The 24,769-nt window shown below is 47.9% G+C and overlaps 3 protein-coding genes across 3 annotated transcripts in view; 1 reads left to right on the top strand and 2 right to left on the bottom strand.

The window, feature by feature from the left end:
* On the bottom strand, positions 1-10,379 carry LOC135818156 (uncharacterized). The gene is made up of 5 exons (XM_065331501.1): positions 9,538-10,379; positions 7,498-7,628; positions 6,750-6,831; positions 5,812-5,940; positions 1-1,638 (listed from the first exon to the last, which is right to left on the bottom strand). Exons 1-5 carry the CDS (start codon positions 9,935-9,937, stop codon positions 1,142-1,144), a joined length of 1,239 nt encoding a protein of 412 aa, XP_065187573.1. The 5' UTR covers positions 9,938-10,379; the 3' UTR covers positions 1-1,141.
* Positions 10,380-11,496: 1,117 nt separating this feature from the next.
* Positions 11,497-19,079, top strand: LOC135818147 (cornifelin homolog A-like). Its single transcript, XM_065331489.1, has 3 exons — positions 11,497-11,914; positions 12,369-12,532; positions 18,063-19,079. Exons 1-3 carry the CDS (start codon positions 11,845-11,847, stop codon positions 18,201-18,203), a joined length of 375 nt encoding a protein of 124 aa, XP_065187561.1. The 5' UTR covers positions 11,497-11,844; the 3' UTR covers positions 18,204-19,079.
* Positions 19,080-20,937: 1,858 nt separating this feature from the next.
* LOC135818139 (protein phosphatase methylesterase 1-like) overlaps positions 20,938-24,769 on the bottom strand; it is a 12,814-nt gene continuing 8,982 nt past the window's right edge. Inside the window, exons 11-15 of the mRNA XM_065331478.1 lie at positions 24,658-24,721; positions 24,280-24,345; positions 23,128-23,172; positions 22,461-22,525; positions 20,938-21,865 (exon numbers count right to left, since the gene is read on the bottom strand). Of these exons, the coding sequence (XP_065187550.1) occupies positions 21,767-21,865; positions 22,461-22,525; positions 23,128-23,172; positions 24,280-24,345; positions 24,658-24,721 (339 nt within the window). The 3' untranslated portion in view covers positions 20,938-21,766. The remainder of the gene's footprint in view (positions 21,866-22,460; positions 22,526-23,127; positions 23,173-24,279; positions 24,346-24,657; positions 24,722-24,769) is intronic.

Below are 24,769 nucleotides of genomic sequence, written 5' to 3'. Positions count from 1 at the left end.
TACCGGCAAACTTAACTTCATCTTTGTGCAGAATACGCCGAGTTCAATGAAGGCCAGACGATGTGCGCTACTGGCTGGCTTACGATACATACTGGACAGCAGCCAGACGAACAGAATGAACTGTACGTGTAGCGAGAGTGATAGCTGAATACTAGATTTGCACTTCAAACGGTACCCGAAAAACAAACTACGACGTCCTGCATGTGCATGTGCGTAGAACGGAGCTGCTATATACATGAACACATCTGACAATTCATGCAGTGTACAGTACGTATACAGGCAGTGTACAGGCAGGATAAAAATGGCTGATTACTAGATCAAAGTACCTGAAAACGAACTACGACGTCCTGCATGTACATGTCGGTAGAACGGAGCTGCTATATACATGAACGCATCTGACAATTCATGCAGTGTACAGTACGTATACACTAGGTGTACAGGCAGTACGGAGGTGGATGGGAATCAGACATTGGGATACGGCACTGCACTGGGTATTGCATGGACGGGCGATGTATTGCATGGACGGGCGATGGACAGAATCCGTTTTTCTAGGCGTTCCAAAAAATGCTGAAATGCAAGCATGTGACTGGGTTTTCAATTTACATCGCAGACTATGCACGGGATGTCTGATGAGATAGCGGTCTTTGAATGATGTTTGGTCCAGCCCAGCCCTGATACGGGAGCCAGCGATGAGATAGCGGTCTTTGAATGATGTTTGGTCCAGCCCAGCCCTGATAGGGGAGCCAGCGATGAGATAGCGGTCTTTGAATGATGTTTGGTCCAGCCCAGCCCTGATACGGGAGCCAGCGTAAGATGCTCACCTGACCGTGGCCTGGATCCAAAGCAGGAAGAATCTGAAGCACCATTGCTGTGTGTGTGTGGGGGGGGGGGGGTGAGGTGGGGGTTGTTCCAATTATGTGTTCCATATTCCACGCTCGTGTGCATGTGTGCAGTGCACGCGTGGACACATACACAAACTCATATACATCCACATGCACATACACACACACACACACACACACACACACACACACACACCCTCTATCTCGTACACACACACACATACACACACACATACACACACACACACACACACACACACACACACACACACAAGCACTGCCCGCAGATCTCGAGCATCTTACTGCGGAGTCCAGTACTCGGGATAGGCGATGCGACCAACTTTCTGTGCCTTGGCCTTGGCCTCCTGCGCTCGCTTCCTTGCTTCGTCTTCATGACGCTTGCTCTTCCTATTGGCGCTGTGGTTGCTTACAGAAAGATGACCACCAGCTACTTGCTGTGCTTTAGGAACACTATGGCCATTACGCGGAGCATCGACGATTTTCTGCCTTGACCGTTGCTGCTTTCGTGACAGGCCATTATTTATCGTCGGCAGCATAGACAATTGGCCATCCATGTTTACAACTGGCAATGATAATCCACGAGCATGTGAACTGTCGAGATAAGCGCGCTCGTCCATTGCCGTCCTTATCATTCCTGGCTGGCTGCGCTGGCGTAGCTCTCCGACTGGCATTGCACCAGGAAGAGTGTGGCGGCTGCGGACTCTGCTCGACCCGAGCTTCACCTGTGGTCGTAGACCGACTCTTGCGAGGTGTGCCTCGTCGCGATCATCGTCATCTGCACGGACAGAACCATATACAATGACAGAGGTTTGATGAGTGAAAGACAATCTTCATGTTCTGGTGGGCTCCTTCCTCAGCACTGGAAAACTCCAAACACTGTCCCCACCACAATTTAAGGGAAGTTGTGTCCACCCGAGCCCGCAGACTACCATGCGGAGGTAAGGAAGCAGTGAACGTGTTTCCTTGATTTGACCATGACATGGAAAGGTGGAAACATTTCCCTACATGGTTGAATAGTGACAGTGACGAGTTGACAACCCCTTCGAACTCTTTACTTCGCGAAGCTCAGTTGTCAGTGAGTGCTGCACAAGCCCTGAGATAGTCGCAGCCAGTTTTCAGAGCAGCGTCCCAGTTCAAGCAACCATGTACATACCCACATACACATCATAGTCAGCCGGATAACTACAGTGAAACCTGTCTAATACGACCGCTCAAGGGACCTTCAAAACGTGGTCTCTGTTACCAGGTGGTCTCCTTATCCAGGGTCATTTGCCTGGAAATAGCATCCTCCTTGGTCCTGGTTGCAATGGTCTTCTGGGACAGGTGGTCGCCTTATCCGAGTGGTCGCCTTGACAGGTTTTACTGTGTAGTATCTTGGGAAATGAAGGAACCCTGCCTTGAATACTAGTTGAGGGTACACACTTGAGCACTTACATGATTTTGCAATGGAACAAGACTGACATGTTAGTAGTTTTGCTCCATCGCAGACTTGTGTCATTTGGCTCTGCCCTCACGGCATAGAACACTTTTGCAGGTATTAAGCAACATAGCTTGTATAAATGATCTCTTTTAAAGTCAAAAAGTGGACAGAAAGGCTGTGTGGTTTTCGTAACTCAGAGTCTCATGCGCCACAGTGCAATCACCTGTCTGACTGTTCTACGCTCTCTGCCTCGCCGGCATTTCGAGCACTCTTTGCGCACGAGGTGCATCCCTCATAAACCGGATCTCTTACAATCTTGGTACGGTGTGATAAACCCGTGCTTGGCATGTCACTCCACAGAACACACTTCAAGTTGTGATGTATTCATACAAGCGCAATGGCTTTCGCAGTCAAAAGTCTGCTCCATTCGCCTGGTCCGATTTCGCGTTCCGTCACGATACTGCCAGGTATTATCACAAGAAGAACAACGCTAACCAGTCAGCCAGGCATGCCATCGGAAACTCCTCAACTACACCGGTGCTCTATAAAATCCGATTGCGCAAGTATCGCATGCTGTTCAGTCCTAGACCGTCAAACATTAGCTGCACTAATGTATCATCTGACACCAGATTGCATTGAGCAGCACCATACTTGTACTTGGATGTCAACTTAACGTATATCTCTTAGCCTGTCAAACCCTATTTATAGGGGTTTCACCCACGCGTTCTATCTTGAGCTCTCTTGAGAGCGCACTTGGCTGCTATAGCAACTAGACACCTGTGCCCACGTACGTGGAATGTACAAGAGGTTCTCTTGCTGAAGACAGTGTTCATATTGTTGTTGTCTTCTTTGAGTAAGGTTAGTTTTAGTGCAGCGCCGTCGTAAAATTTCTAGACCCTATATCTAGGGCCGGTCTTCAAGCAATACGCACGCAGCATCACGTTCATCCACACAGTATCACATTCATCTGCTACTACCTTTCTCACACACACTAGAAGACACACTGGAAAGGTGTAAACTTCGCTTTTTGTACTTCCTGGCTGCTGTATTTCTTCCTGCAACCATATTAGCTACATGTATATACGTGTGTGTTTTAGTATTACATTTTTATGTGACGGCGTTCCACTGATGAAAGTCACGAGACAACATTATGGAACTTGACTTTTCACTGGTTTGAGGGAAAGACACAAACGGGAAAAGTCTGAAGAAAAAATTGACTGTCGCCACCAGGACTCGAACCAGGGACCCTCGCTTGTAGCCAGCGATGCGCTACCACTGAGCTATGGTGTAGTCGTCATCCCAGCAGAGACCGTTCAACATTTTCTTCAGACTTCGCAACTTAACTTTCTTCATTTTTTTGCTGTTGTTATGAGTGCACAATTGATCTATATCTAGGGTTTGCTTTTTTCACGATGGAGGAACAGCAACTTGAGTTAGTGGAGACGAACTCGGGCGATGAGAATGTTCCCGGCGACGACTCAGGATGATGATGTCGATGTTCCAGCAGCGTCGGATGCTCCTGAAGAAGGCAGCGAAACATCGACAGTGGCTGTCACAGCTGCCGCTCTCACCATTGCCGTTTCCGGGTCAGCTGATCGACCACTCATGGGTTTGATCAATTCTGGCTGGAAGCAGGAAATTCCGGCCAGCGCTTCTCCAGCAGTCGCGAGCCAGTCGCCAAGTCTAAGAAAATATTTGTCGGTTGAAGAGCTAATGAATCCTCTTGGCTATTCAAATTGTTTGTGACAGATAAAATGGTAATAGACATTAGGAGACTTCACTTCTCAACTCCAAAACGGTCTCTTCACTGCAATTCAAATTCAAATTAAGATTTACATTACACCAAATTTTCGGAGTTTGCGGACGATTAGAAAAGGTAATAGAGATTGCCAAGCAAACCAATCTCCACCAGAGCCAGCTAGCTGTAGAAAGTGCTGCGGAGCATGTAGGACCATGGCTACCACTGACTTCGCAAGAACTGTGCGCTTGCCTGGGTATGATTGTGTATGATTGTGTGCAACTCTCTGCATCCATACCCATACATGAAACACTATTACAAGGACAGCTTCGCTCACAGCATGCCTCAGATGCGAGAAACAATGAGTCTCACGAGGTTTGAGCAAATCAAATGGTTTTTGCATCTAGCTGACCGGACTAAGAAAGTGCCTCGGGATCTCCAAATCATGACCCACTGTACAAGGTTCCGACGGTCCTCTGCTGGACGCAGTGCAAAACAACTTGACATCTCTTTACCAACGAAGAAGAATGGTGTCCATGGATGAAATGGACACTCCATTTAAAGGCCAGTCGTCTCTGAAATCACGTGTCAAGTTCAAGCGAGCTGGAGACGGCTTCTTCACCTTTTTCAATATGTGATCCCGCGAAAGGATATGCGTATTTAACAGTGTTCCAATTCGACCCGTTCATACCCGAAATGAAGCATGGTTTGGCAAAGACGTTAAATGCCGTGCTCTGTCTTTCATCCAAGCTTCCTTCTGCTGGCTACCATATCTTTGCGGACAACCTGTACTCGAGTGTTGCTCTTGCCCAAGAGCTCTCCAACAGAGGCCACGCATACACCTGCACTGCAAGATCAAACAGACTGCGTGATCAAGTAAAGCAAGACACAGCCAAGTCGCAAGCTCGTACTGCCCAGAGGGGTGAAGTGGACGGCCCATGGAGACGTAGTCGGACTGAGCGGCTTTGACAGCAAGCCCGTCAACATGATAACAACTTGCCACCACGCCCTACAAAGTGTTGAGTACAGCCGGAAGCACCCCGCCTATGATGCTGCTTCTCGCCAGTGGACGACTATAGAAACACCTACAACACGATTAAACGCCGTCAACGACTGCAACCATTTTATGGACGGGGTCGATGTTGCAGACCAGCTCTGGACATTGTAAGTGTCCTCTCTCTTCCCCTCCCCCGTTGTATTCCTGACTTCTTCTCTGGTCTGTATTCTTGCTTTTTTCCCAATAATTATGGGTATGAATGCGTGTTTCTCATCTATTATTCATTATCTTGTGCTGAATTTCACAGCTGTGTGTAGCACAACCATCTTTAAAATTAAGCGCGGCGACACTTGCGCAATTCATAGGAGCGCTCCTGCTGACATCAATGAAAATACCAACACCAAAAAAAAACAAGTCAAACTGTGTGGACTGTGTGCCCAGATGTGAGGACCGATCAAACCCTTCGTTTAGGGGTCCTGATCCTATGTATAGGGTCCTTATGTGTAGCGTTATGTCAAACCCTTTGTAGGAGTTCCTGGTAACAGGCTAAGAGATTGTTACAAAACTCAGAGAATTAAATGACAGCTACACCATAGCTACACCATAGCTCAGTGGTTAGGACATCACTGGCCTCAACTTCGCTCAAGAAAAAGGTCCCTGGTTCAAGTCTTGGTAGTGACAATCAATTTTTCTTCAGACTTTTTCCCTTTTCCATTCCCTCAACTAATGAACATTGAACTTTTCCTTATCAAATTCAAAATATTTGCCACGTTGAAGGAGGGACCATACTTACCAATACATTCCTCCTTGTAGTTTTTCCGTGACGAACCGCTTGACGTCATCTGCGGGTTTGCTCTGAGGTCACCAATTCGCACCTCTCCAGTTGCAGCCATGCGAATCATGTTCAGGACGATGCCTTTCTCTGCACCAAGCAACCACAAACAGCGGATATTGTACTGCGCAATAAGTACTCGTATCAGGGCACCTTGCGAAGAACATGATCCAAGACAGATCACATTATATTCTAAGTACAGTGCTGGCAACTGAAATCCGACCCCCTTGCCGGCACGGTGCGTTGGCAAGGGGGTCGCCGGCAAGGGGGTCGCCGGCAAGGGGGTGCGCCGGCAAGGGGGTCGGATTTCAGTTTCCAGCAGTGTATGTTAGCTACACACAGTACCCAAGACTGGCAGAAGCAATTTTTGGTTCGACCGGCCATACCACAGCCTCATTGGCCTTTCATACGTTGTGTTTTAGATGGTGAGTGCACAGACCTCCTCAGCACTAAACACACCCTGGTGGCCAAAGAGTTGGCCTGACCAGAGTCGGACCAACCGGACTATCAACAAGCACAGTGATCATTGCTTGAAGACTACTCTAGGCGGCACTGAGGCACACATGTAACACTTGGACTGTTGCAACGGAACCATGCCTCTCTCCAGTACATGCAGAGTAAAACATGTAACAAAAGACCAGCGTGATTAGCGACCAGCCCGCTACTACCGACCACTTCGCCAGGCACGGATGGTCTCACATTCATATTATGGTTATGCGGGGCAAACCTCTAACTAAGGACCACCTGCCACTTAAGACCGCTTTCTCTGGCTCCAGGGGGTGGTCTTTAGTCACAGGTTTTACTGTGCTTGTTTCATGTGACATCCACACTGTACATAGCAAGCTAGACACTGCGCTGAGGAAGGAAAGACAGAGAATATGCTGACAATGCTGGCGTACCCGTCTCCGAAGCGCCCTTCAGCCATTCTTGCACCGTGGGAATGGAGTCCGTTTGCAGAATGCGACACAGCATCGCCAAAATCTGTACGCATTCAGGCAAAGAAGATGATGAAGACGACAGGTATACATATAACTCAATGAAGTGTAGCCTTGGGGAAATAGCCAGTCAGTTACATGTGCCACAGGTACGCACTGAACACTGGTTGATGGATTCTGCTACTTGAAGTAAAATAATTATATAGCATGTGTGTGTGGAACATTTTTAAAAACTTCAACCCATTTTTTAGGTGCTTTCCTTGTTAGGCTAACTCAGTAACTGAGCTTTTCTTTCAATGCTACTGATGTTGGGTGACATGAGACTGAGAGTGCATTCATCATTTAGCAGGCACCTGGTAACCAGTAGGGGTAAATTCTATTGGACTAGACTGAGCTGCATACAGCAACCATAAAGCAAGGATAGTCATGCAGGAGCATGTGTCTATGGGTGTGTGTGTGTGTGTGTGTGTGTGTGTGTGTGTGTGTGTGTGTGTGTGTGTGTGTGTGTGTGTGTGTGGATGGGTGCGTGCACATGGCTTCACCAGTTGTGTGGATTAGACAGTTATCTGGCGCTAGTCTTGATCGGTTTCATTCAGAATCAGATCCGCTATCGTTGCTATGGTACACAGTACATGGTGCCTGCAGGGGGGTAACCACAGATCTGGAAACTCCGGAAGTGCCGTTCAAGCATGCCTCGAGATTCCAAACTCACCTTATACTCATCCACTTCGCCGTACACCATTCTGAGAGTGTCCTCTTTGTCAAGCTCGTTGGATGCAGCCTTGTCCACTATGCCCTTTGCCATGTTTTCCAGTTCGTCCTTCCATGCGTATGTGACCGGAACTGAGACAGTGGAGGAAAGAAGACATGCAGTTCAGACCTGGGACCATGCAATGAACTTCAAATTTAGGAGTACAAGCAGTGGTGTCTGCCAAGGAATCGCTTGCTGTGACTATTACATTGTGAGCAGAAGTCACTAATTGTAACCAAACATAAGATGGGCCAACGTATGGTGCATCTACCAGCACGTCGAGACGTGCTCGAACTCCCATTTCCCCGTGTCTGTGACTGGCAGCTACCAGTAACAGTTAGCTGTGTGTGACTCAGTACTCGTACAGCATGCATTGACACCTTACACTGGTAGACGGTTCCCATCCTGTTCATCATAGTGTGCTCAGTACCTGGCATGGCATACATGCACTGCCACACGCCGGTGCAGCCATGGCCATGAGCACAGAGCACATGTGTGAGACCGCTTGAGAACACACTACTGCCACTAGTGCAGACATGCACACCACAGCGTCGGTGACTCGGAGGCTAGTTGGCAGATGTGTCCTGCCTGACGGCCGGATCAGGGAAGCCAATGTGCAGTGCATAGCACAGTAAGTTTTGGGCCCCTGGTATCAGCTTCATGTGCTGTTATTTTAACCTGATTACTTGACCCCCACCCAAAGTCGTTCCCTGAGTTCCCTTCGGGAACGGATACGATAATTTACTTACTTACTTACCCAAAGTCGTAGATGACATCATGTATAGTGCACGTGCACAAATTCATGTAATACTCCACATGTCTACCCAGTGTGTAAGGGAAGGGGTGCATTGTGGTGTTACCATGGAAACATCACGGATAGGGTACCCATGCTACCCGTGGAAAACTACCCGAACCGGATATCCGAAGAAATATGCTACCCGGCTCAGCCCTACTTTTTATCGTCTAGTCGATATCCAACTAACTTCAGAAAAATAAGTCATGTAAATGCCTTTATAAAAACTCGGATGTTGAGCCAATAGTAATATGTAAAGAGAAAAGGACCTATAAGTTACTAGTTAAGACTAACAGTCCACCAAGTAACGAGATAATATACAGTCAGATAGTGCGACAACAAGGCACAAAACTGACAAGGATATTGATACATTCGACGACCTGACACCTAGCTCCAACACATCTACAAAGCGCAAACCAACAACCTTCCAACTTGGAAGGCTCAGATGCGGAAAGTTCCAATGAGGGGAAGGGATGCGCCACGAAGATGTGCACGAGCTTTGTCCCTCGGCAACAAAGAATGTCGAACACTACGGAATGATGATGACGAGACAGCTCGTCTTCGCTTGGCTTCCCCTCTTTATGTATCATCCCGTAGTGTTCGACATTCTTTGTTGCCGAGGGGCATAGCTCGTGCACATCTTCGTGGCGCATCCCTTCCCCTCACTTGAACTTTCTGCACCTGAGCCTTCCAAGTTAGTTGGAAGGTTGTTGGTTTGCGTTTCGGAGATGTGTTGGAGCTAGGTGTCAGGTTGTCGAATATCTCGAAATCCTTGTCAGTGTTGTGCCTCGTGGTCGCACTATCTGACTGTATCGGTCTTTGTGGTACACTCTCACAACACCAACACACAGAAGTCACTGCTGAGAGCGCGGTGGCTCGGCAATGTACCACATTCTGTGGAATGAAAGCCAAAATCGGAGCGATTTTGCAGCGTCTTAGCGCAAATTGTTTCGAGTTATCCGCAAAGACACAAGCTTTCCAACTCTCTTCGGCCGTTGGAAAGCTTGTGTCTTACCTTGGTGAACTGTTAGTCACAACTGTAACTTATACAATCATATTGGTCCTTTTCTCTTTACGTAAATACCTTTATAATTATAGCCAATTTTTGGGTGGAGGGGACGTTCTATCGTAAAGCAGGGTAGCAATGACTATGACTTCCCTAGCTGTAGCCCCGATGAAGAACCGCCCAATGGCTATGCACGACTCACCAGCACCGACGGCGGGCGTCATCTTGCTGGTGTTTGCACCGTAGCGAGTGGTCGGGCCGGAGCTGACGCGTGCCGGCGGCTGCTTCAGTCGCTGGTCGCCACTCGGTGCGGACATCAGCACCCTGTGGCCCTCCGTGCGTGCGTCCTGGACCATACAGATGGGCGCGTCGCACAGGCCCTTGAAGTGCTTCACTCGAACCGGGTGCGGGTTGTTTCTGAAGAACACCATCTGGCCTTGCGGCGGCGCTGGTGTCGCGCGGTCCGGTTGACGAGCGCCACGCTCACGAGCGTACGAATAGGAATAATACGAGCCTGGAAGCGACGTTGGTCCCACCTCATGGTCCAGGATGCCACGCGGTTTGAGCGTCGTCTTGCCCAGCTCCTTACTATACATACTCATAGTCCTTCCTGGGTGTTGCTGTTCGCTGAATGTCGACTTCCACCTAACCTGAATCGTCAAACGATGCTGCTGAGAAAGTCGATTCTGTTTCTCGTCTGTCAGAGAGCTCTGCGGGTTCAATATTGGAGAGCTCGGTGGTCGGTAGGAGCTGGAAGACGGGCTCCTTACCCGTAGTTCTTCCTAGATCCTCTCTTTGGCTCCGCTGGGCACTCGAAAATCTTTGCAGCCAAAACGTTTCGCTGCTGATGCAACCTGTACTTGAGGATTGGCGATCTTGCCGCTGTCGCGCATTGCGTCTTCAACTCTTCATTCGACTTTACTGCCTGATGACCCGACGGCGACTTGAGTTGAGATTGAGAGCATGAGTTACCAGTCACGCGCGTAGGCGCTGCTAGCTGCTGCTGCTGCTTTTGGGTGGAGAAGTAACTAAACTTACTTATTCCTAAAACTTAGTAAAAGTAAAAGTAAAACAAGCAGATGAACGGACCTGGCTGGAATGTTGCAGAACGTGATCAGCTGTAGATCGACATGATCTATGAGTTTAGTTCGTATCAATAATCATCATCGCTAGCTAGACTACCGCAGTACCGGTACATCTTGACTTGAGAGTGCTAGTGGTGACTGCATCAGTGCAGTGCATGCTGCTTGGTCTACCGCATCGCATGCACGTGATAAACAAAAAAAGTAGGTGGAGAGTATCAAAACTGACAAGTGACATACCCACGGCCACCACACGACAGCGTTCTCGAGTCATACCTCCATACCGGTTCCCTCGTACTGTCGTAGATCTACTCGCACTCGTAAGTCGTAGTCATCATCATTATCATCAAGAGTACATAACCCCCCAGAGTGTGCAACTCCACTATGGGTGCTGTCCCGACAGAATTTCAAGTTGACGTCATTTTGATGATGCAATGCGCACTGTACACAGATTATCAGACGAATCCGGAACCTGTGGTTGACCGAAGCCGATCGATCCTGTACAAATTATTACAAAGAAAAACGTGTGATGCGTTGACACCCGTACACATGTTGTAAATCACTGGTGCAAGGAGCATTGCGTCATAAATAATGACGTCAACTTGAAATTCTGTCGGGACAGCAGGGTATGTGGGAGTTGCACACTCTTGGGGGGTTATGTACTCTTGTTATCATGCATCTGGACTCTGGGAGACTGACTCTGTAGTCTGCGGCGTCCGCAGGTAACATCGCCATGGATACATGTACCTGGATACAGGCCAAGGCTAGGACAACGGCGCGGCAAGGACTCATGAGTCATCATGTCATGACACTAACTCGGGTTTCCTGTACTCTTGAGTCTTGTCTTGCAGCTTGATTGATGACTTTTCTTGACTTGAGTCTAGTCATCATGGTCATCAGGTCATGGTGGAAGATCTACACCAGCTGCGCAGTCCATGGTACACGGTGGCATAACCACAGTAACCCTGCCAACGAGAATCCAAATGAAACGAAATCCCCTCTTCAAGTAATTAGTTACCATGGTTACTTCAAGGCTCTTTCTTGTCTTGACTGATTGAATGGACCCGAAGGGCCGAAAGGCCAAACAGCAAACTCCAAGGCAGCACACCACTATCAGACTATTATTGAAGAGAGTCTGTAGCTAGCCGAAGCTGCTCAGTTGTTTTTCTACTGAAGCAAATGACCAGCACTGCATTGTAGTCGATAAATGAAGGGGACGAGGTAGTGTAGACAATAAGAATAACACAACTTGGCCAGAGGAAAGTCAGCGAACGAAGTTTCCAGTGTTAGTACAACGTAACGTTCGCCATGTACTGCAAGTAATCGCTACGTAGCGCAGTATCATACCCTCAGCTAGAGCACATTCTCAGTCAACAACCGACTACAATACTAGTAGACTGCAGCGGCGGTAAGCAGCTGTTCTACAGATGGCCAAGCCGGTGTCCAGCGAATACTGGAGCTCTGGATTATTCGACTTCACGGACAATGTGTCAATCTGTAAGAACTTCAGCGCAGTGTGTGTGTGTGTGTGGGGGGGGGGGGGGGGTCATCCTCACATATCTAGTACGACAATCACTAAAATGATATTCACTTTCTGCTGGTAAGATAAAGATGGCACTAGAATGCCACATTGTACACTGGTAGCCACTGCTGTAAATACCAGCTCTGCCAGGACAGCAGCTACCTCAGGCCATGTACAGAATACAACTGCGGATCCTAAGATCTCTTAAGTTCATTCCAGCTTAGCCAGAACTGAATAGCTGTCATGTACATGGCATTGCATATGGTTTCCAGTAGTATATTTGCAAAATTTAGGGGGTCCCAGCCCCCCCCCCCCCCCCCGGATCCGCCCCTGGAAAAGTGGTGGTAAGCGAAACCCGACCCGGCAAATAGCAACATGGACTGGTGTGTGTGTGTGTATGTGTGTATACGTGCACCCCGGCGGTGGCAGGTACGTTTGGGCTCTTCTGCTACCCACTGCTGCTGGACGACACGGCTCGCAACCTGGGCGAGAAGAAGTGCTCGTGCTGTGCCGTGCCGTTCTGCATACCAATCACGTGCTGCCTGGCGCACATGGCCACACGGACGGCGATACGCAACACATACAACATCCAGGTGAGCTGAAGTACTGTTGCTGGGAACAAGTCTGGGGCCAGATACATTTGAAGGGGTTCCCGGCTATTTGGTTCTGCATGCAAAAAATGCGATGATTTTGGGAGCGCATTCGTGAAATCACCATTGTACGGCGTGCAGATTGTTCCAGTGTGCATGTAGTTCCAGTTGTTTCATGTCCATGTACTTCACTGCAGTGTGTGTATAAGTATGTGCAATACATTATAAGCAAGCAGAATGCTCCACCTCAGTGTTACATAATTGCACGGATCAGTCAAAGTTATGCGACACGATTTATGTTGGTTCTTGGACCTTACAGCCATACAGAAGACTCCAACTGGACTAAATGATTTCCCTGGTTCTGCGAAGCTTGTGTGCAATTCCACGGTATTTACTATTTATTCCCGTAGCTATGCAGAAGACGTTACTTCAGTAACGTCTGGCGCTAGCCAGGGTCCACACAGCTTTAATTTGGTGTTTGTTTGTTTGTTTGTGTCACGCCTGGCGCTATCCCGTATCTGTCCCGTACTGTACCGTACCAGCAAAGACAGCTGGCCACAATATTTTTGTTTGTTTGTGCCATCGACATGCCTGGCGCTATCCCGTACCTGTCCCGTACCATCAAGAGTACGGTACCATCAAGAGAATGAGTATATATGCAAAGTGTATCGGGGGAATGCATTCAGTGCAGTAACATTTTGTGTGGATTTGTGTGCGAGGCCGAGATCCCACTAGCTGGCTGGCTGGGCCGCCTGTCAACCAGCCCGGGAATCGCATGTAGGCCGATAGCATAATAATTATAACGTATATACAGTCATGTAGATGTATAGCAGGGTGTCATATTATGTAAACGACTCCCTGCTGTATGGGGAGATTTTCTGGAAAGAAATACGAAGTAGGGAGACGAGTAAATGCAACCAGAATGGATGTTAGTTGCCGTCAGTATAATAATAAGAAGAAGAAGAACGCCCGTGATCGGCAGAGTCAGCGCCGGTCCCAGGAAACGTCAGGACAGACATCCCGTCGACTCCAGAACGCCCGTGATCGGCAGAGTCAGCGCCGGTCCCATAGCTATGCAGAAGACGTTACTTCAGTATCTCATTGAAACGTTTTTGCAATACAATGATGTAGCTAATCAAAGGAAAAAAGCATTTCCATCAGTTCTAACAACATACACGATGAGCTAGGAAACAAAGCATACAGTAAGATCGGGCGCCGAAGAACGCAGGGGCTCGAGCGCAGCCTAGGAAAGTTCTTAAATTTTTGATTCTAGCCAGACCGTTCTTATTCACACGCGCGCGGCGAGTCGAGTGACGTCATGACGTTTGTCATGTACATGTACATGACACGTAGTGCAATGTAGTACAGGTCGTCCCTCGTTAATACATAATCTCTGGGACTTGACAAATGTTATGTATTAACGGGGTTTATGTACTAAACGAAAGTTTTGTTTTTTCACGGCTGAGCGTAGCGAAAGAGTGCAAAAAACGTATTTTTCACTCACAAATATTTTCGTGCATTTGCTCTTGTTCTGCGCAACTCCGTTGAACCTGCCATCGTGGTCTTTGTTTTTCCTCGTGGTAGTTGAAGTTTTCAAGTGCTCCAGTTTTTAGTTTCCACTCGCAGCCACACAACACCACAACTCATCTTATTATTTTTTCAGAGTAGATCTACAGTGTAATAGTCCAGAAGAAAGAAACGACAGTGCCGTGCACCGTCTATAATGAATCGGTCCAGCCTACAAAAGGTCCACATCGCCTGATTGGGCCTGCAAGCTGATGTACCAGTAACCTGACGTTTTTGGGAGCTGCAGATCGATCTGCGAAAGGCGGAAACAGCTAAAACGAGCTGAGCGCAATCCGCCACACACAAGCAAGTAAGTTTGGTACCAGGCGGAGCAGAGTCACCGTTGACAGCTACACAAATCAGGGCGTTTCGGACGACCAGCAAAGATTGTGGAAGTAAAATTTAGTTGACAAAACAATTGGTCACTCAGTTCCGACATGTCGAGTCGACACCTACCTCTACCGCAACCATACCCCTCAAAGGCTTCAGCGAGTCCTTGAGAGTTTTCCGTGGGCGCAGTGATGAGATCGAGAGTCTACGGAGTCGGTGATGAGCGCTGTCGATCACAACATCGTGTCCCAAATGGTGGCGAAGCTCCTGGCAGAGCTGACACCGCAGTCATACTGAAGTAGTTGTCTGATATCGTGGCGAAGGGCAGCAAGTTCGTAGCTGTCTGTTGACAACACCAACCGGAGTTCACTGGGACAGCCAGCCAGTTTTCGCACCGCACATGGACCGGAGAGAAAAGCAAGCCAGTACCTAGGCCGTGGAACAGACACTGGATCACCCACGACTGGACATGATGCAAGCGATTGGGAACGGCCTTGTGTGGTGTATAAATGGGTAACCCGGCTTGCCATTATTTAGTGTGTATGTGAGTGATGACGGAGTGAGTAAGAAGCCCGATGGGCAGTGATGACACATGATTGCGTAGGGCTTGATGCAATAATCACGGAGAAGCCCAATGGGCAGTGAGGACACAATATTGTGTATGGCTTGATGCCATGATGAGGGAGAAGCCCGATGGGCCGTGATGACACATGATTGTGTATGGCTAGATGCCATGATGAGGGGGAGGGAGAAGCCCGATGGGCAGTGATGAGTATGGCTTGGTGCCATGATGAGGGAGAAGCCCGATGGGCAGTGATGACACATGGTTGTGTATGGCTTGATGCCATGATGAGGGAGAAGCCCGATGGGCAGTGATGACACATGGTTGTGTATGGCTTAATGCCATGATGAGAGAGAAGCCCGATGGGCAGTGATGACACATGGTTGTGTATGGCTTGATGCCATGATGAGGGAGAAGCCCGATGGGCAGTGATGGCACATGGTTGTGTATGGCTTGATGCTATGATGAGAGAGAAGCCCGATGGTCAGTGATGACACATGATGGTGTATGACTTGATGAACGATCATGTGGTTATGAATGATTACAGATATGTTGAAACCGAGTGAGAGAGAGAGAGAGAGAGAGAGAGAGAGAGAGAGAGAGAGAGAGAGTGAGATTTACATAGAGGTATGTGGGTTTTTATGTCTCGGTACCGGCTTTTCACCCCGTTTTTTGTCGGGGCACGCGGAGGAGTGTACGTGCACTGGCAGTACGTGTGTGTACAGTATGTGTGTGTACAGTACGTGTGTGTGTGTGTACAGTACGTGTGTGTGCAGTACGTGTGGGTACAGTGAGTGTGTGTACAGTACGTGTGTGTGTGTGTGTACAGTACGTGTGTGTGTGTGTGTGTACAGTGAATGTGTGTGTGTGTGTGTGTACAGTGAATGTGCGTAAGGGTGCATGTGTGTGCAGTAAATGTGTGAGGGGCGGACGTGTGCATTCGATACAGGATTCCTTCTCTTGCAGGAACTGAACGGACGTCCAGCCCAATTACGGAAGTACAGCACCTCACATTGAATTTACTGGCAGTACTACTCCAGGATGTAGCACTCGCAACCTAGCACGGGAACTTTCGGGCATTTCGCAGAGATTTTGTCTGCTCGGAGTGCACTGCTGATCATGTTATCCTGGCTGATGTGTGCTCGCCCGGTTGCCACCGGACCCAACCTGGCCTACTAGTGAGCATCCCAGGGCAGGTCTGGCCGGGTCTCCATAATGTTCGTAGTAACTATACACTTGGCCACAGATGGTGGTCACAGTGCCCAAGACTTTGGCACACTGGCGCTATGCGCCAAACTGCTCGTTTTCCTTGTCCAAATCTATGTGTGCTGCTCTCCTATCGGCCTCACTATCCTTTACATCGTGAGTGTGATTGCTCTGGTAGACCACTACCCCATGTACTGAACAGTCGCTTTGTGAGTGAAAAGTTTTGTTTTTTCACGGCTGAGCGTAGCGAAAGAGTGCAAAAAACGTATTTTTCACTCACAAATATTTTCGTGCATTTGCTCTTGTTCTGCGCAACTCCGTTGAACCTGCCATCGTGGTCTTTGTTTTTCCTCGTGGTAGTTGAAGTTGCCCGCCCACCCACCCTGGTTTCATGGGAGTCGTCCGCTGTTCTTCTTGACAATCTATGCCTATGTGTGTGGCTTATGATTATGACATACACCGGTTATTACATACCATTTCTTGCTATCTCTATTCTTGGGTCTGACTGGCAGCGGGGCAGGAATTAATGAAAATAGAAAGGTTTTTTGGCCGAAAGGCGTGTTTTTCCTCTAGCCCGGTTGAGCGGTCGCGGCTAGGAATGTAGGGAGTCATTGTTTTTCAGGCGCTCCCCTGCTGCCCAGTCACCCATGCTCACCACTGGCCATGCTGTTTCACTTGATTTCACGGCCTTTTCTCCCGCTTGCTGGCGGTTCTTTGATGGATTTAGATGTTTTTCGGCTATTTATCTATTCTGTGGCTGCGAGTGTGGTTTTTTGCTTCTACTCATTTCTGGAAAACCACCACGGTGGTGAGTGTGATTGCTCTGGTAGACCACTTGAGTGTGATTGCTCTGGTAGACCACTACCCCATGTACTGAACAGTCGCTTTGTGAGTGAAAAGTGTACATAACTTGCTTGTGTACCGGAATTTTTCACTTTTTTCAACTTTTCTGAGTGTTTCTTGCTACCTCGACTAGGCAGCGAGATATTCTTGATTCCCTCCATATAACATAAAAATTATGTTATAACAGTCACAGTTAGCGAAGATTCTACAGTTTACATGATACATGCCCAGCCGCGCCTGTACAGTCACTCGGAAAAAACAGAGCTTTGTCAGTTTGTGATGTGCGCTCTGGTTTCTGAGTTAATTGCGTCCACAAGTAGAAACTAGAACACGATGTGCCTCCACTGGAAGGCCAAAAGACCAACAAATTATGTACTATTGAGGTAGATGACATGCGGGTACGGAGAAATGTTATGTACTAACGGGGTTTATGTACTAACGAATTATGTACTAACTGACAAAATTTGTATGGAAGTGACCACATTTCGTCCGGGACTTGAGATTTCTTATGTATTAACGGGGTTTATGTACTAACCGGACTCGTATTAACGGGGGACGACCTGTACTTCTAAACTAGTGGGTGTCGTAAATGGGAATGACTGTACATGTAGCAGTTACTGTTTACACGTGTACATGACATGTACTCACCTCCCATACATGTACAATGTAGATCTACGTACAATGTAGATCTAGTATTCTTAAATCTGATAATTCTAGCCCGGGCTGTTCTTAAATTTTGCCGGTTTTCCAGCCTGGGTGTTCTTCGGCGAGGTGTTCTTCGGCGCCCGATCTTACTGTAGCGCAGGGCCCTGAGCTTCCAAGCTCTCTCGTTTGAAATTGTACAGTGTATGCTATGACTGTGTGTGTGTGTATTATGTGTGTGTGTGTGTGTGTGTGTGTGTGTGTGTGTGTGTGTGTGTGTGTGTGTGTGTGTGTGTGTGTGTGTGTGTGTGTGTGTGTGTGTGTGTGTGTATGTGTGTGTGTGTGTGATGTGTGGGTGTGATGTGTGGGTTCACTTAACTGCAGGGAAGCATCATGTCGGACATGTGGTCGATCACCTGCTGCCCGCTGTGTGCCGCATGCCAGGAAGCGCGACAGGTGCGCCAACCGGTGCCCATGGTCGTAACATCACAACCAGCAACCACGGCGCAGATGCAACGGAGATAGATAGCCACACGGCAAAACACAACGGCGACACGACAATACTAAGTGATGCGTTGATCCCCATTGAGTGAGCATGAGGTGGAGCACACCTCATTGTGTATGGTATGGCATGCAAGCTGGCTTCGCAACCTCATCACAACATCAGACTTGGACAAATGCTGTACACGTCAGATATTATAATGTAGAACAGTGTGATAATATCTGGAAGTGTGCTCCAGCTGCTATCCGTGATGGTGCTCAGCTTGGCTCAGCTCGGCACACTATTGATGCCCAGTTCAGAATGTTATGGACCTGCTACGGGGTGCACGTGCCATCTGAGCTCCTGGATCAGCTACGGGTCGCATCACGCATCTGAGCTCCTGGACCTGCTACGGAGTAAATGAGTCCATCTGAGCTCCTGGACCGGCTACGGGGTACATGAGTCCAGTCCATCTGTGCTCCTGGACCTGCTACGGGGTAAATGAGTCCATCTGAGCTCCTGGACCTGCTACGGGGTACATGCGTCCATCTGAGCTCCAATCGTGCCACTGGGTGTCATAACGAACATGCTACATGACACACCAGCACATGGTAACCAGTGCTAACACCACCGCCACCGCCACCCCCAACCAGATTGGGATGAATCATGTAAACAGCCATGTGAGAAGGTAGCGCTTGCAGGGAATCGCCCACCAGAATGGCAACATGCAAATCGTTCAGGAAGGCCTGTGAAGGCTGCTTGCCGACAGTGCAATGTCACTCAATAACCAAGTTCAGCTAGTGTTGCGTCTTGCTGGTTTCTATATGCACGGCCTCACTGTCGAATATCATAATATCCTGCTCAGCTTTCATGAGTTTTCCTGTGGTGTTTCTCTTGCTGGTGTACAAAATTCAATTCAATTTCAGGCTTCAATAATATTCAATTAATGTGATGAATACTAATAGTATCAGTGAGGCGGACATTACGACAAAAAAAAAACAGAATAATTATGTTGAATCTACTTTCATGTAGATTCACCATATCCTTGGGTTTTTTTCATAATGTTCGCCTCACTGATATTATTCATCGCATGAATAAAACTATTGTCTCCGCGTTGCTTACTCATTTACCTCATTAATAATACCAGTAGTGAACTTGAAGTTTGTGTTATCGCTGGCTACTTGCACGTGTCATTCACTTGATCAGGACTTCAAACTTGAGTGACAAATCTCGTGAGAGTACTGTAGTTGTCAGGGAGGTGTTTGTGAGTGAGTCTAGTATACACTACGGTCAACTTCGCTAATAACGACTGCGGATATAACGACAATTCGCGAATAACGACAGAATGTCCATGCCCAGAGCAAAGTTCCATCCAACTGTAATACATATAATGAGACTTCGGGTATAACGACACTTCGCGAATAACGACACTTTTTTGATGCCCCGCCGAGTGTCGTTATAAACGAAGTTGACTGTATACAGTGTGTACACAATACGCCATGCTCAGTGCTTTCCTGTCATGCGTGTACATTCTCGGTGCATCCCGGTCTGCAACGCTGCATGGCCACGGGGCAGTAGTTTGTGGGCATTTGGCAATCGATGAGAAAGTGTCGGCGGACGTACCCTGCATGCGCCTTGTCAGGTTTATGCACTGCATACGCCAGAATTCTAGAAGTGCCAGCGAACCAGACATTATTACTGTACTGGTTTGTATATAATTTGTTCCCTGATTAAATCTGTCCCTGCGGGAATTTGCGGAAAAAACTCTCGAAAACTTGCGCAAGAAATTGCGGCAGAAAACAACAAAAAATGCGACGAAAAGTGCGGAACGATGCAGAACTTGCCAGGAATTCGCGGAATTATTTACAGAAAATTGCAGATTTGGGCCAAATCACGCAATTTGTTGCATCGTATATCTACTCGGGAGTAGTACGAGTGCAAATAACCTACAGGATCATGGAAAGCACTGCGTGAAAAGTGCAGAAAATGTGAGATATAGTGCAGAAAACAACAAAAAACGCGGGAAATCCCGGATTTTGCTGAAAATCGCGGGTTTGGGCGAAAATCGCGAAATTTGTTGCATCCGTGGAATCGCGATTTCCTGGAGGGACAGCTAAATGCACTGCCAGTCTGCCATGCCATGCAGAAGGGGCAGTTGAAATTAGGGCCGAGCCGCGTAGCATTTTCTTCGGGTATCGGGTTCGGGTAGCACGGGTACCCGATCGGGAAATGTTTCCATGTTCACACCACAATGCACCCTTCCCTTACACACTGGGTCGACATGCGGAGTATTACATGAACTATTTGCACACGTGCATTGCACATGATGTCATCTGCGACTTCGGGTTTTCGGGTACTATTAGAGAGGTTAAGTTGCACGTTTTTTGCCCTTTTTCAAAACGCGGTGCAAATCTCCCGTTACGTGTAATTTTTAGAGGTTAAGTTACACGTGCGACGTGACGTGAAATTTTTCCTGGCAGGATTCGGGTTTAGTTCGCACATCAAATTTTCCAACAAACTCGATACAACTCCGGAAACTCACACAAATTCGATCGGGATAACCAAGCGAAACTTCCAAAAACCCACGTCATGAACTTACGTGCGGGACAGTCAACTCACGTAAAACACGTCAAATTTTACGTGAGTTTTTTGACTTTTCGACGTAAAAGTGCACGGACGTAAGAATTTTACGTGAAACTTAACCTCTCTATCCTCTACCTGTCTACCCGAGGTCCTCACGGTTAGCACAGGTACCTGACTACCCTTGCACACCACTAGTTGAAATCCAGGCAGGAGCCTACAAAAAATGTTGTGGCAAAAGTAGTCTTTTCGGCAGAAAAAATCGCATCAAAAAAAGATCGATTGGCATAAAAGTCGTTACTTGCATGCAATCAGTATGTCAAGCAACGACTTTTATGCCGTGCCTTGTGTGTTCCGAGTTACGGGAAGTTCCCAGTTATAGGTAGTACCCGGTGCAAGCGTGCCCGGACAAGGGGAGTTCTTTGATAACAATAATCTCTGAAGAGCAAGGACATGCACTTGAGAACTGGACATGTATGCTCTGTACAGATAATAAGACATTTCGTATGCCGTTGCCCGTTGGCAAACGTTGGCAAATAATATTATTACAAAATAAAAAACCGGGCATGGATGCAAATGCGTTAGCAGTGCAAATCGTGTATAGGACATATGACTCTCTCTCTCCCTCTCCCTTTCTTTCTCTACCTACCTGAATTGGGTGTTCATGTACGTGTTGCATAATGTCAGTAATAAGATCGGAATCAGTAGTATCTTTATAAAAGCTATGCGACGACGGTTGTTCACAGCATGAATAATTCTAGAATAGAAGAGACAGCACAAATGAAGTACAACGCATGGTTAAAAGGCAGTCAATGGGACAATGGTGGTTACGGACAAGACAGGAAAGGCACTACGATAACGAGCCTATTAACGGCACAAGGACACTTCCGCCAACGAGTGAAGTCCCACTTGTCTCTTAGGGCAGCAAAACCAGGCGAGTGAAGTTCCACTTGCAGAGCTTAGGGTAGCAAGGCCAGACAGACGGCAGACATGACGAAGAGAAGCAGTTATGGAGGAGGCGAGTGGGCTACATACGAAACGGCGAACGTTGCTCCGGGACGCGGGAGTTCTCGCCCCTTGCAGCCAGCTTGTAGCGCACGAGAAAAGTGGCGACTGCATCAGCAACCTGAACACAACACCATCGCATGGCACATCGTCACGGCATCCTGAAAGGAATTCATCGGCCGAGTCCTTGATCGACTTACTACACATTGGAGTCACTTTTTCACAGGCATAATCAACACCACGCACACAGTGACCTAGAGCTCTGTGCAGTTGCACACCGTAGTTTACAGGTTTATATAAGCCAACCCCTGTTATAAGTCAATCCCCAATACACGGGGCCTCGACTTGCTGGTTCAATATCAATACGATCGATAGTGGTAAATCCTCGGTCGTAAATCGACTAACTCTGTTTAATTCGGTGTTGAGGCAATATAAGGTCGACGTATAACGGGAAAAGCACACACAGTAGGCTTGATATTAGTACAGTGAAACCGGTCTAAGACGATCGCTAAAGGGACCTCCAAAACGTGGTCTATGTTACCACGTGGTCTCCTTATACAGGGTCATTTGACTGGAAATAGCATGCCTGGGTCCTGATTTCAGTGGTCTTCTTGGACAGGTGGTCACCTGATCTGAGTGGTCGCCTTGACAGGTTTTACTCTACCAGACTGCAGTAGTGACATCATGCAGCATGCTGAGCAAAGCACACCTCTCACCTTATCTGGAGCATCCTCATGAACGCAATGCCCAACCTCGGGTAACACTTGCATCTGAAACTTCCCTGCAACACACCATCGCAACACATGGCCACAAGAAAGTCGTCAAGAAAGAAACAGACCGAGACAACTGAATAACTACTGGGATTTTTTCGGAGTATAAGCCGCACAGTGCGACTTATACTCCGGAAAATACGGTAGTCTCCAACCATGCATTACAAGGCATCAGGACCCCTTCTGCCTCTCTGCATGCGCTCACATGTATAGCGGCTGTATATCTATGGACAGACTGCCTTTCCCTTGCTGACATAGCCCCCCCCCCCTCAGTTTGTTCTCAAATGCCTCGACATCGTCATCAGATAACATACTTCGGTGAAGTACATGCAAATGTTGGTCTTAGCATATAGGTGGTTGCGAGCAATAGCAACCCTACAGCAAGGCAGGAGTCATTCGTGTCAGAAGGCAAACGAAATAAGCTGCACTGGTTGCGATCGAAAATCATACAAGTACATGTTCACAGCATGCGCTGCATACCGGTATCTGGAGTATAGAGCACAGTCACACAGGATACCGGTACTGATCCTGAGACAATGTGAGCACTTGCACAGCGCAGTGCACACTATACTGCAGAAACCATGGTAACCACGGTAACCATGGTGCATCATACCTTGCATGTGGGCTATGGTCATCTCCTTATCAAGACGGTCGACACCTGAACAAGGAAGGAGACAGGCAGGCAGGGGTAGCACACATTGGGGGTCCATTTACACAAGTGATTTCGCCTGGCATTTCACCATGTGTGCTGGCTGGGTACCTTTCGCAGCTGAATGTTTATAAAATTTTGAACATGATCAGCTGGGCAAAAAACATAGTATGAAAATGCCATACAAATACTCCACCCCACCCCGGCCAGGGAGGCCAGCTTCAGTACAATTTCAGGGTATGCACAATTGAATGCATAAAAAGTCGACTCAAACTGCCCAAAATGACTGGTTTCAGATTGGCTTGCAGGATACGAGCTTTTTGGATGAGCAAGATGAAACCTTCTACAGAGGTGGATTGATGAGACTGGAGCATCACTGGGGGAAGTACATTGATAAGAAGTAAGATTATGTTGAAAATAAAAGAAAGGGAACGGTGATACTGTTTGTTTTTTTGCGGATCGGGCCGGAACCCCCCCCCCCCCCCCCCTCTCCCGTACTTTTCAACCGAGTACAACTTAGTTACTACCGTGTGCTACAACTCTGTGACTGAACTGACTTTGACGGCAGCTACCCGGCACTCAGGTAACTCGTATAATAAGTGGGCCTTCAGCCTATTGCTAGGGTGATGTAGAACATCTTGAACTATAACAGTTACCAACACATGCGGTGCTGGGACAATGCGGCGAGCTGCGGCGAGTCTAAGCTGCACGCCAAAAGGCAGCAATGTTAACAAGGCTGCTTCGTCGTCAAAAAGAGTTCCACGGGCACAAAGGCCAATCATCTAACGACTTCTGCTGCGTACAACACACCAGTATCGTGACATCTTCATTCCTCCCTGAATACTGAACACATAAAATGAGATAACGACAGAAGAGAACAGTGATGCCCGATGCGTTGTCTGGGTTACCTTAGCCATGCTATGTGCATGAAACGGAACATTACTTACAACTTACAACTATGATTTAAGTTATTTAACCGGTTGTCACTGTTCTCATCTGCCTTTGTGGTATTGCTCCATCCTTGTGGTGTTGAGCACTCTAGCAGCAATCTGGGAATTCCCCCACTATTGTGATGAGATACTACAGAAAGACAGTCGGCAGAATAAGTGTGCTCACCTGCGAGGAGAAGGAAGGATGGCACACCCGAGTCGAGGAAATACGATGACAGTCCCTTGAACCAGCCTGTTCGACACACAGAACACGCCAGGCAACTGTTGTGAGCATATTTGGCTGCCAGAAAACACTGGCACGTGATGCCTTGCTGTGTGCGTGCGTGAGTGAGTGAGTGAGTGATCCTCAACACGGCAATATCGTATTTTCTGGCAAACTGGTGCATAAGGTAGATCCTTCATAGGCGCAATATCACATCCCAGTTCATGAATCTTAAACTATCTTTGTACCAAATGAATGCTCTGGTTGGATATAAGCCGCAGGGTGGGTTTATGGCCTATATTGTGAAGTAAAAAGTACTAAAAACTAAGAAGCGTGATTTACCTTGCCAATATGGTTCAGTTTTGGTCAAGTCGATTCGCCACACATAGCTACTAGGCGGAACACTCTGCAGGTCGCCAACAAACACACACACACACACACACGCACGCATGCA

Source organism: Sycon ciliatum, chromosome 1 (genome assembly GCF_964019385.1).
Source record: "Sycon ciliatum chromosome 1, ocSycCili1.1, whole genome shotgun sequence".
NCBI classification, from domain to species: Eukaryota; Metazoa; Porifera; class Calcarea; order Leucosolenida; family Sycettidae; genus Sycon; species Sycon ciliatum.
The sequence above is the reverse complement of the archived record's forward strand: the minus strand, read 5'-3'. Positions and strand labels throughout refer to the sequence as shown.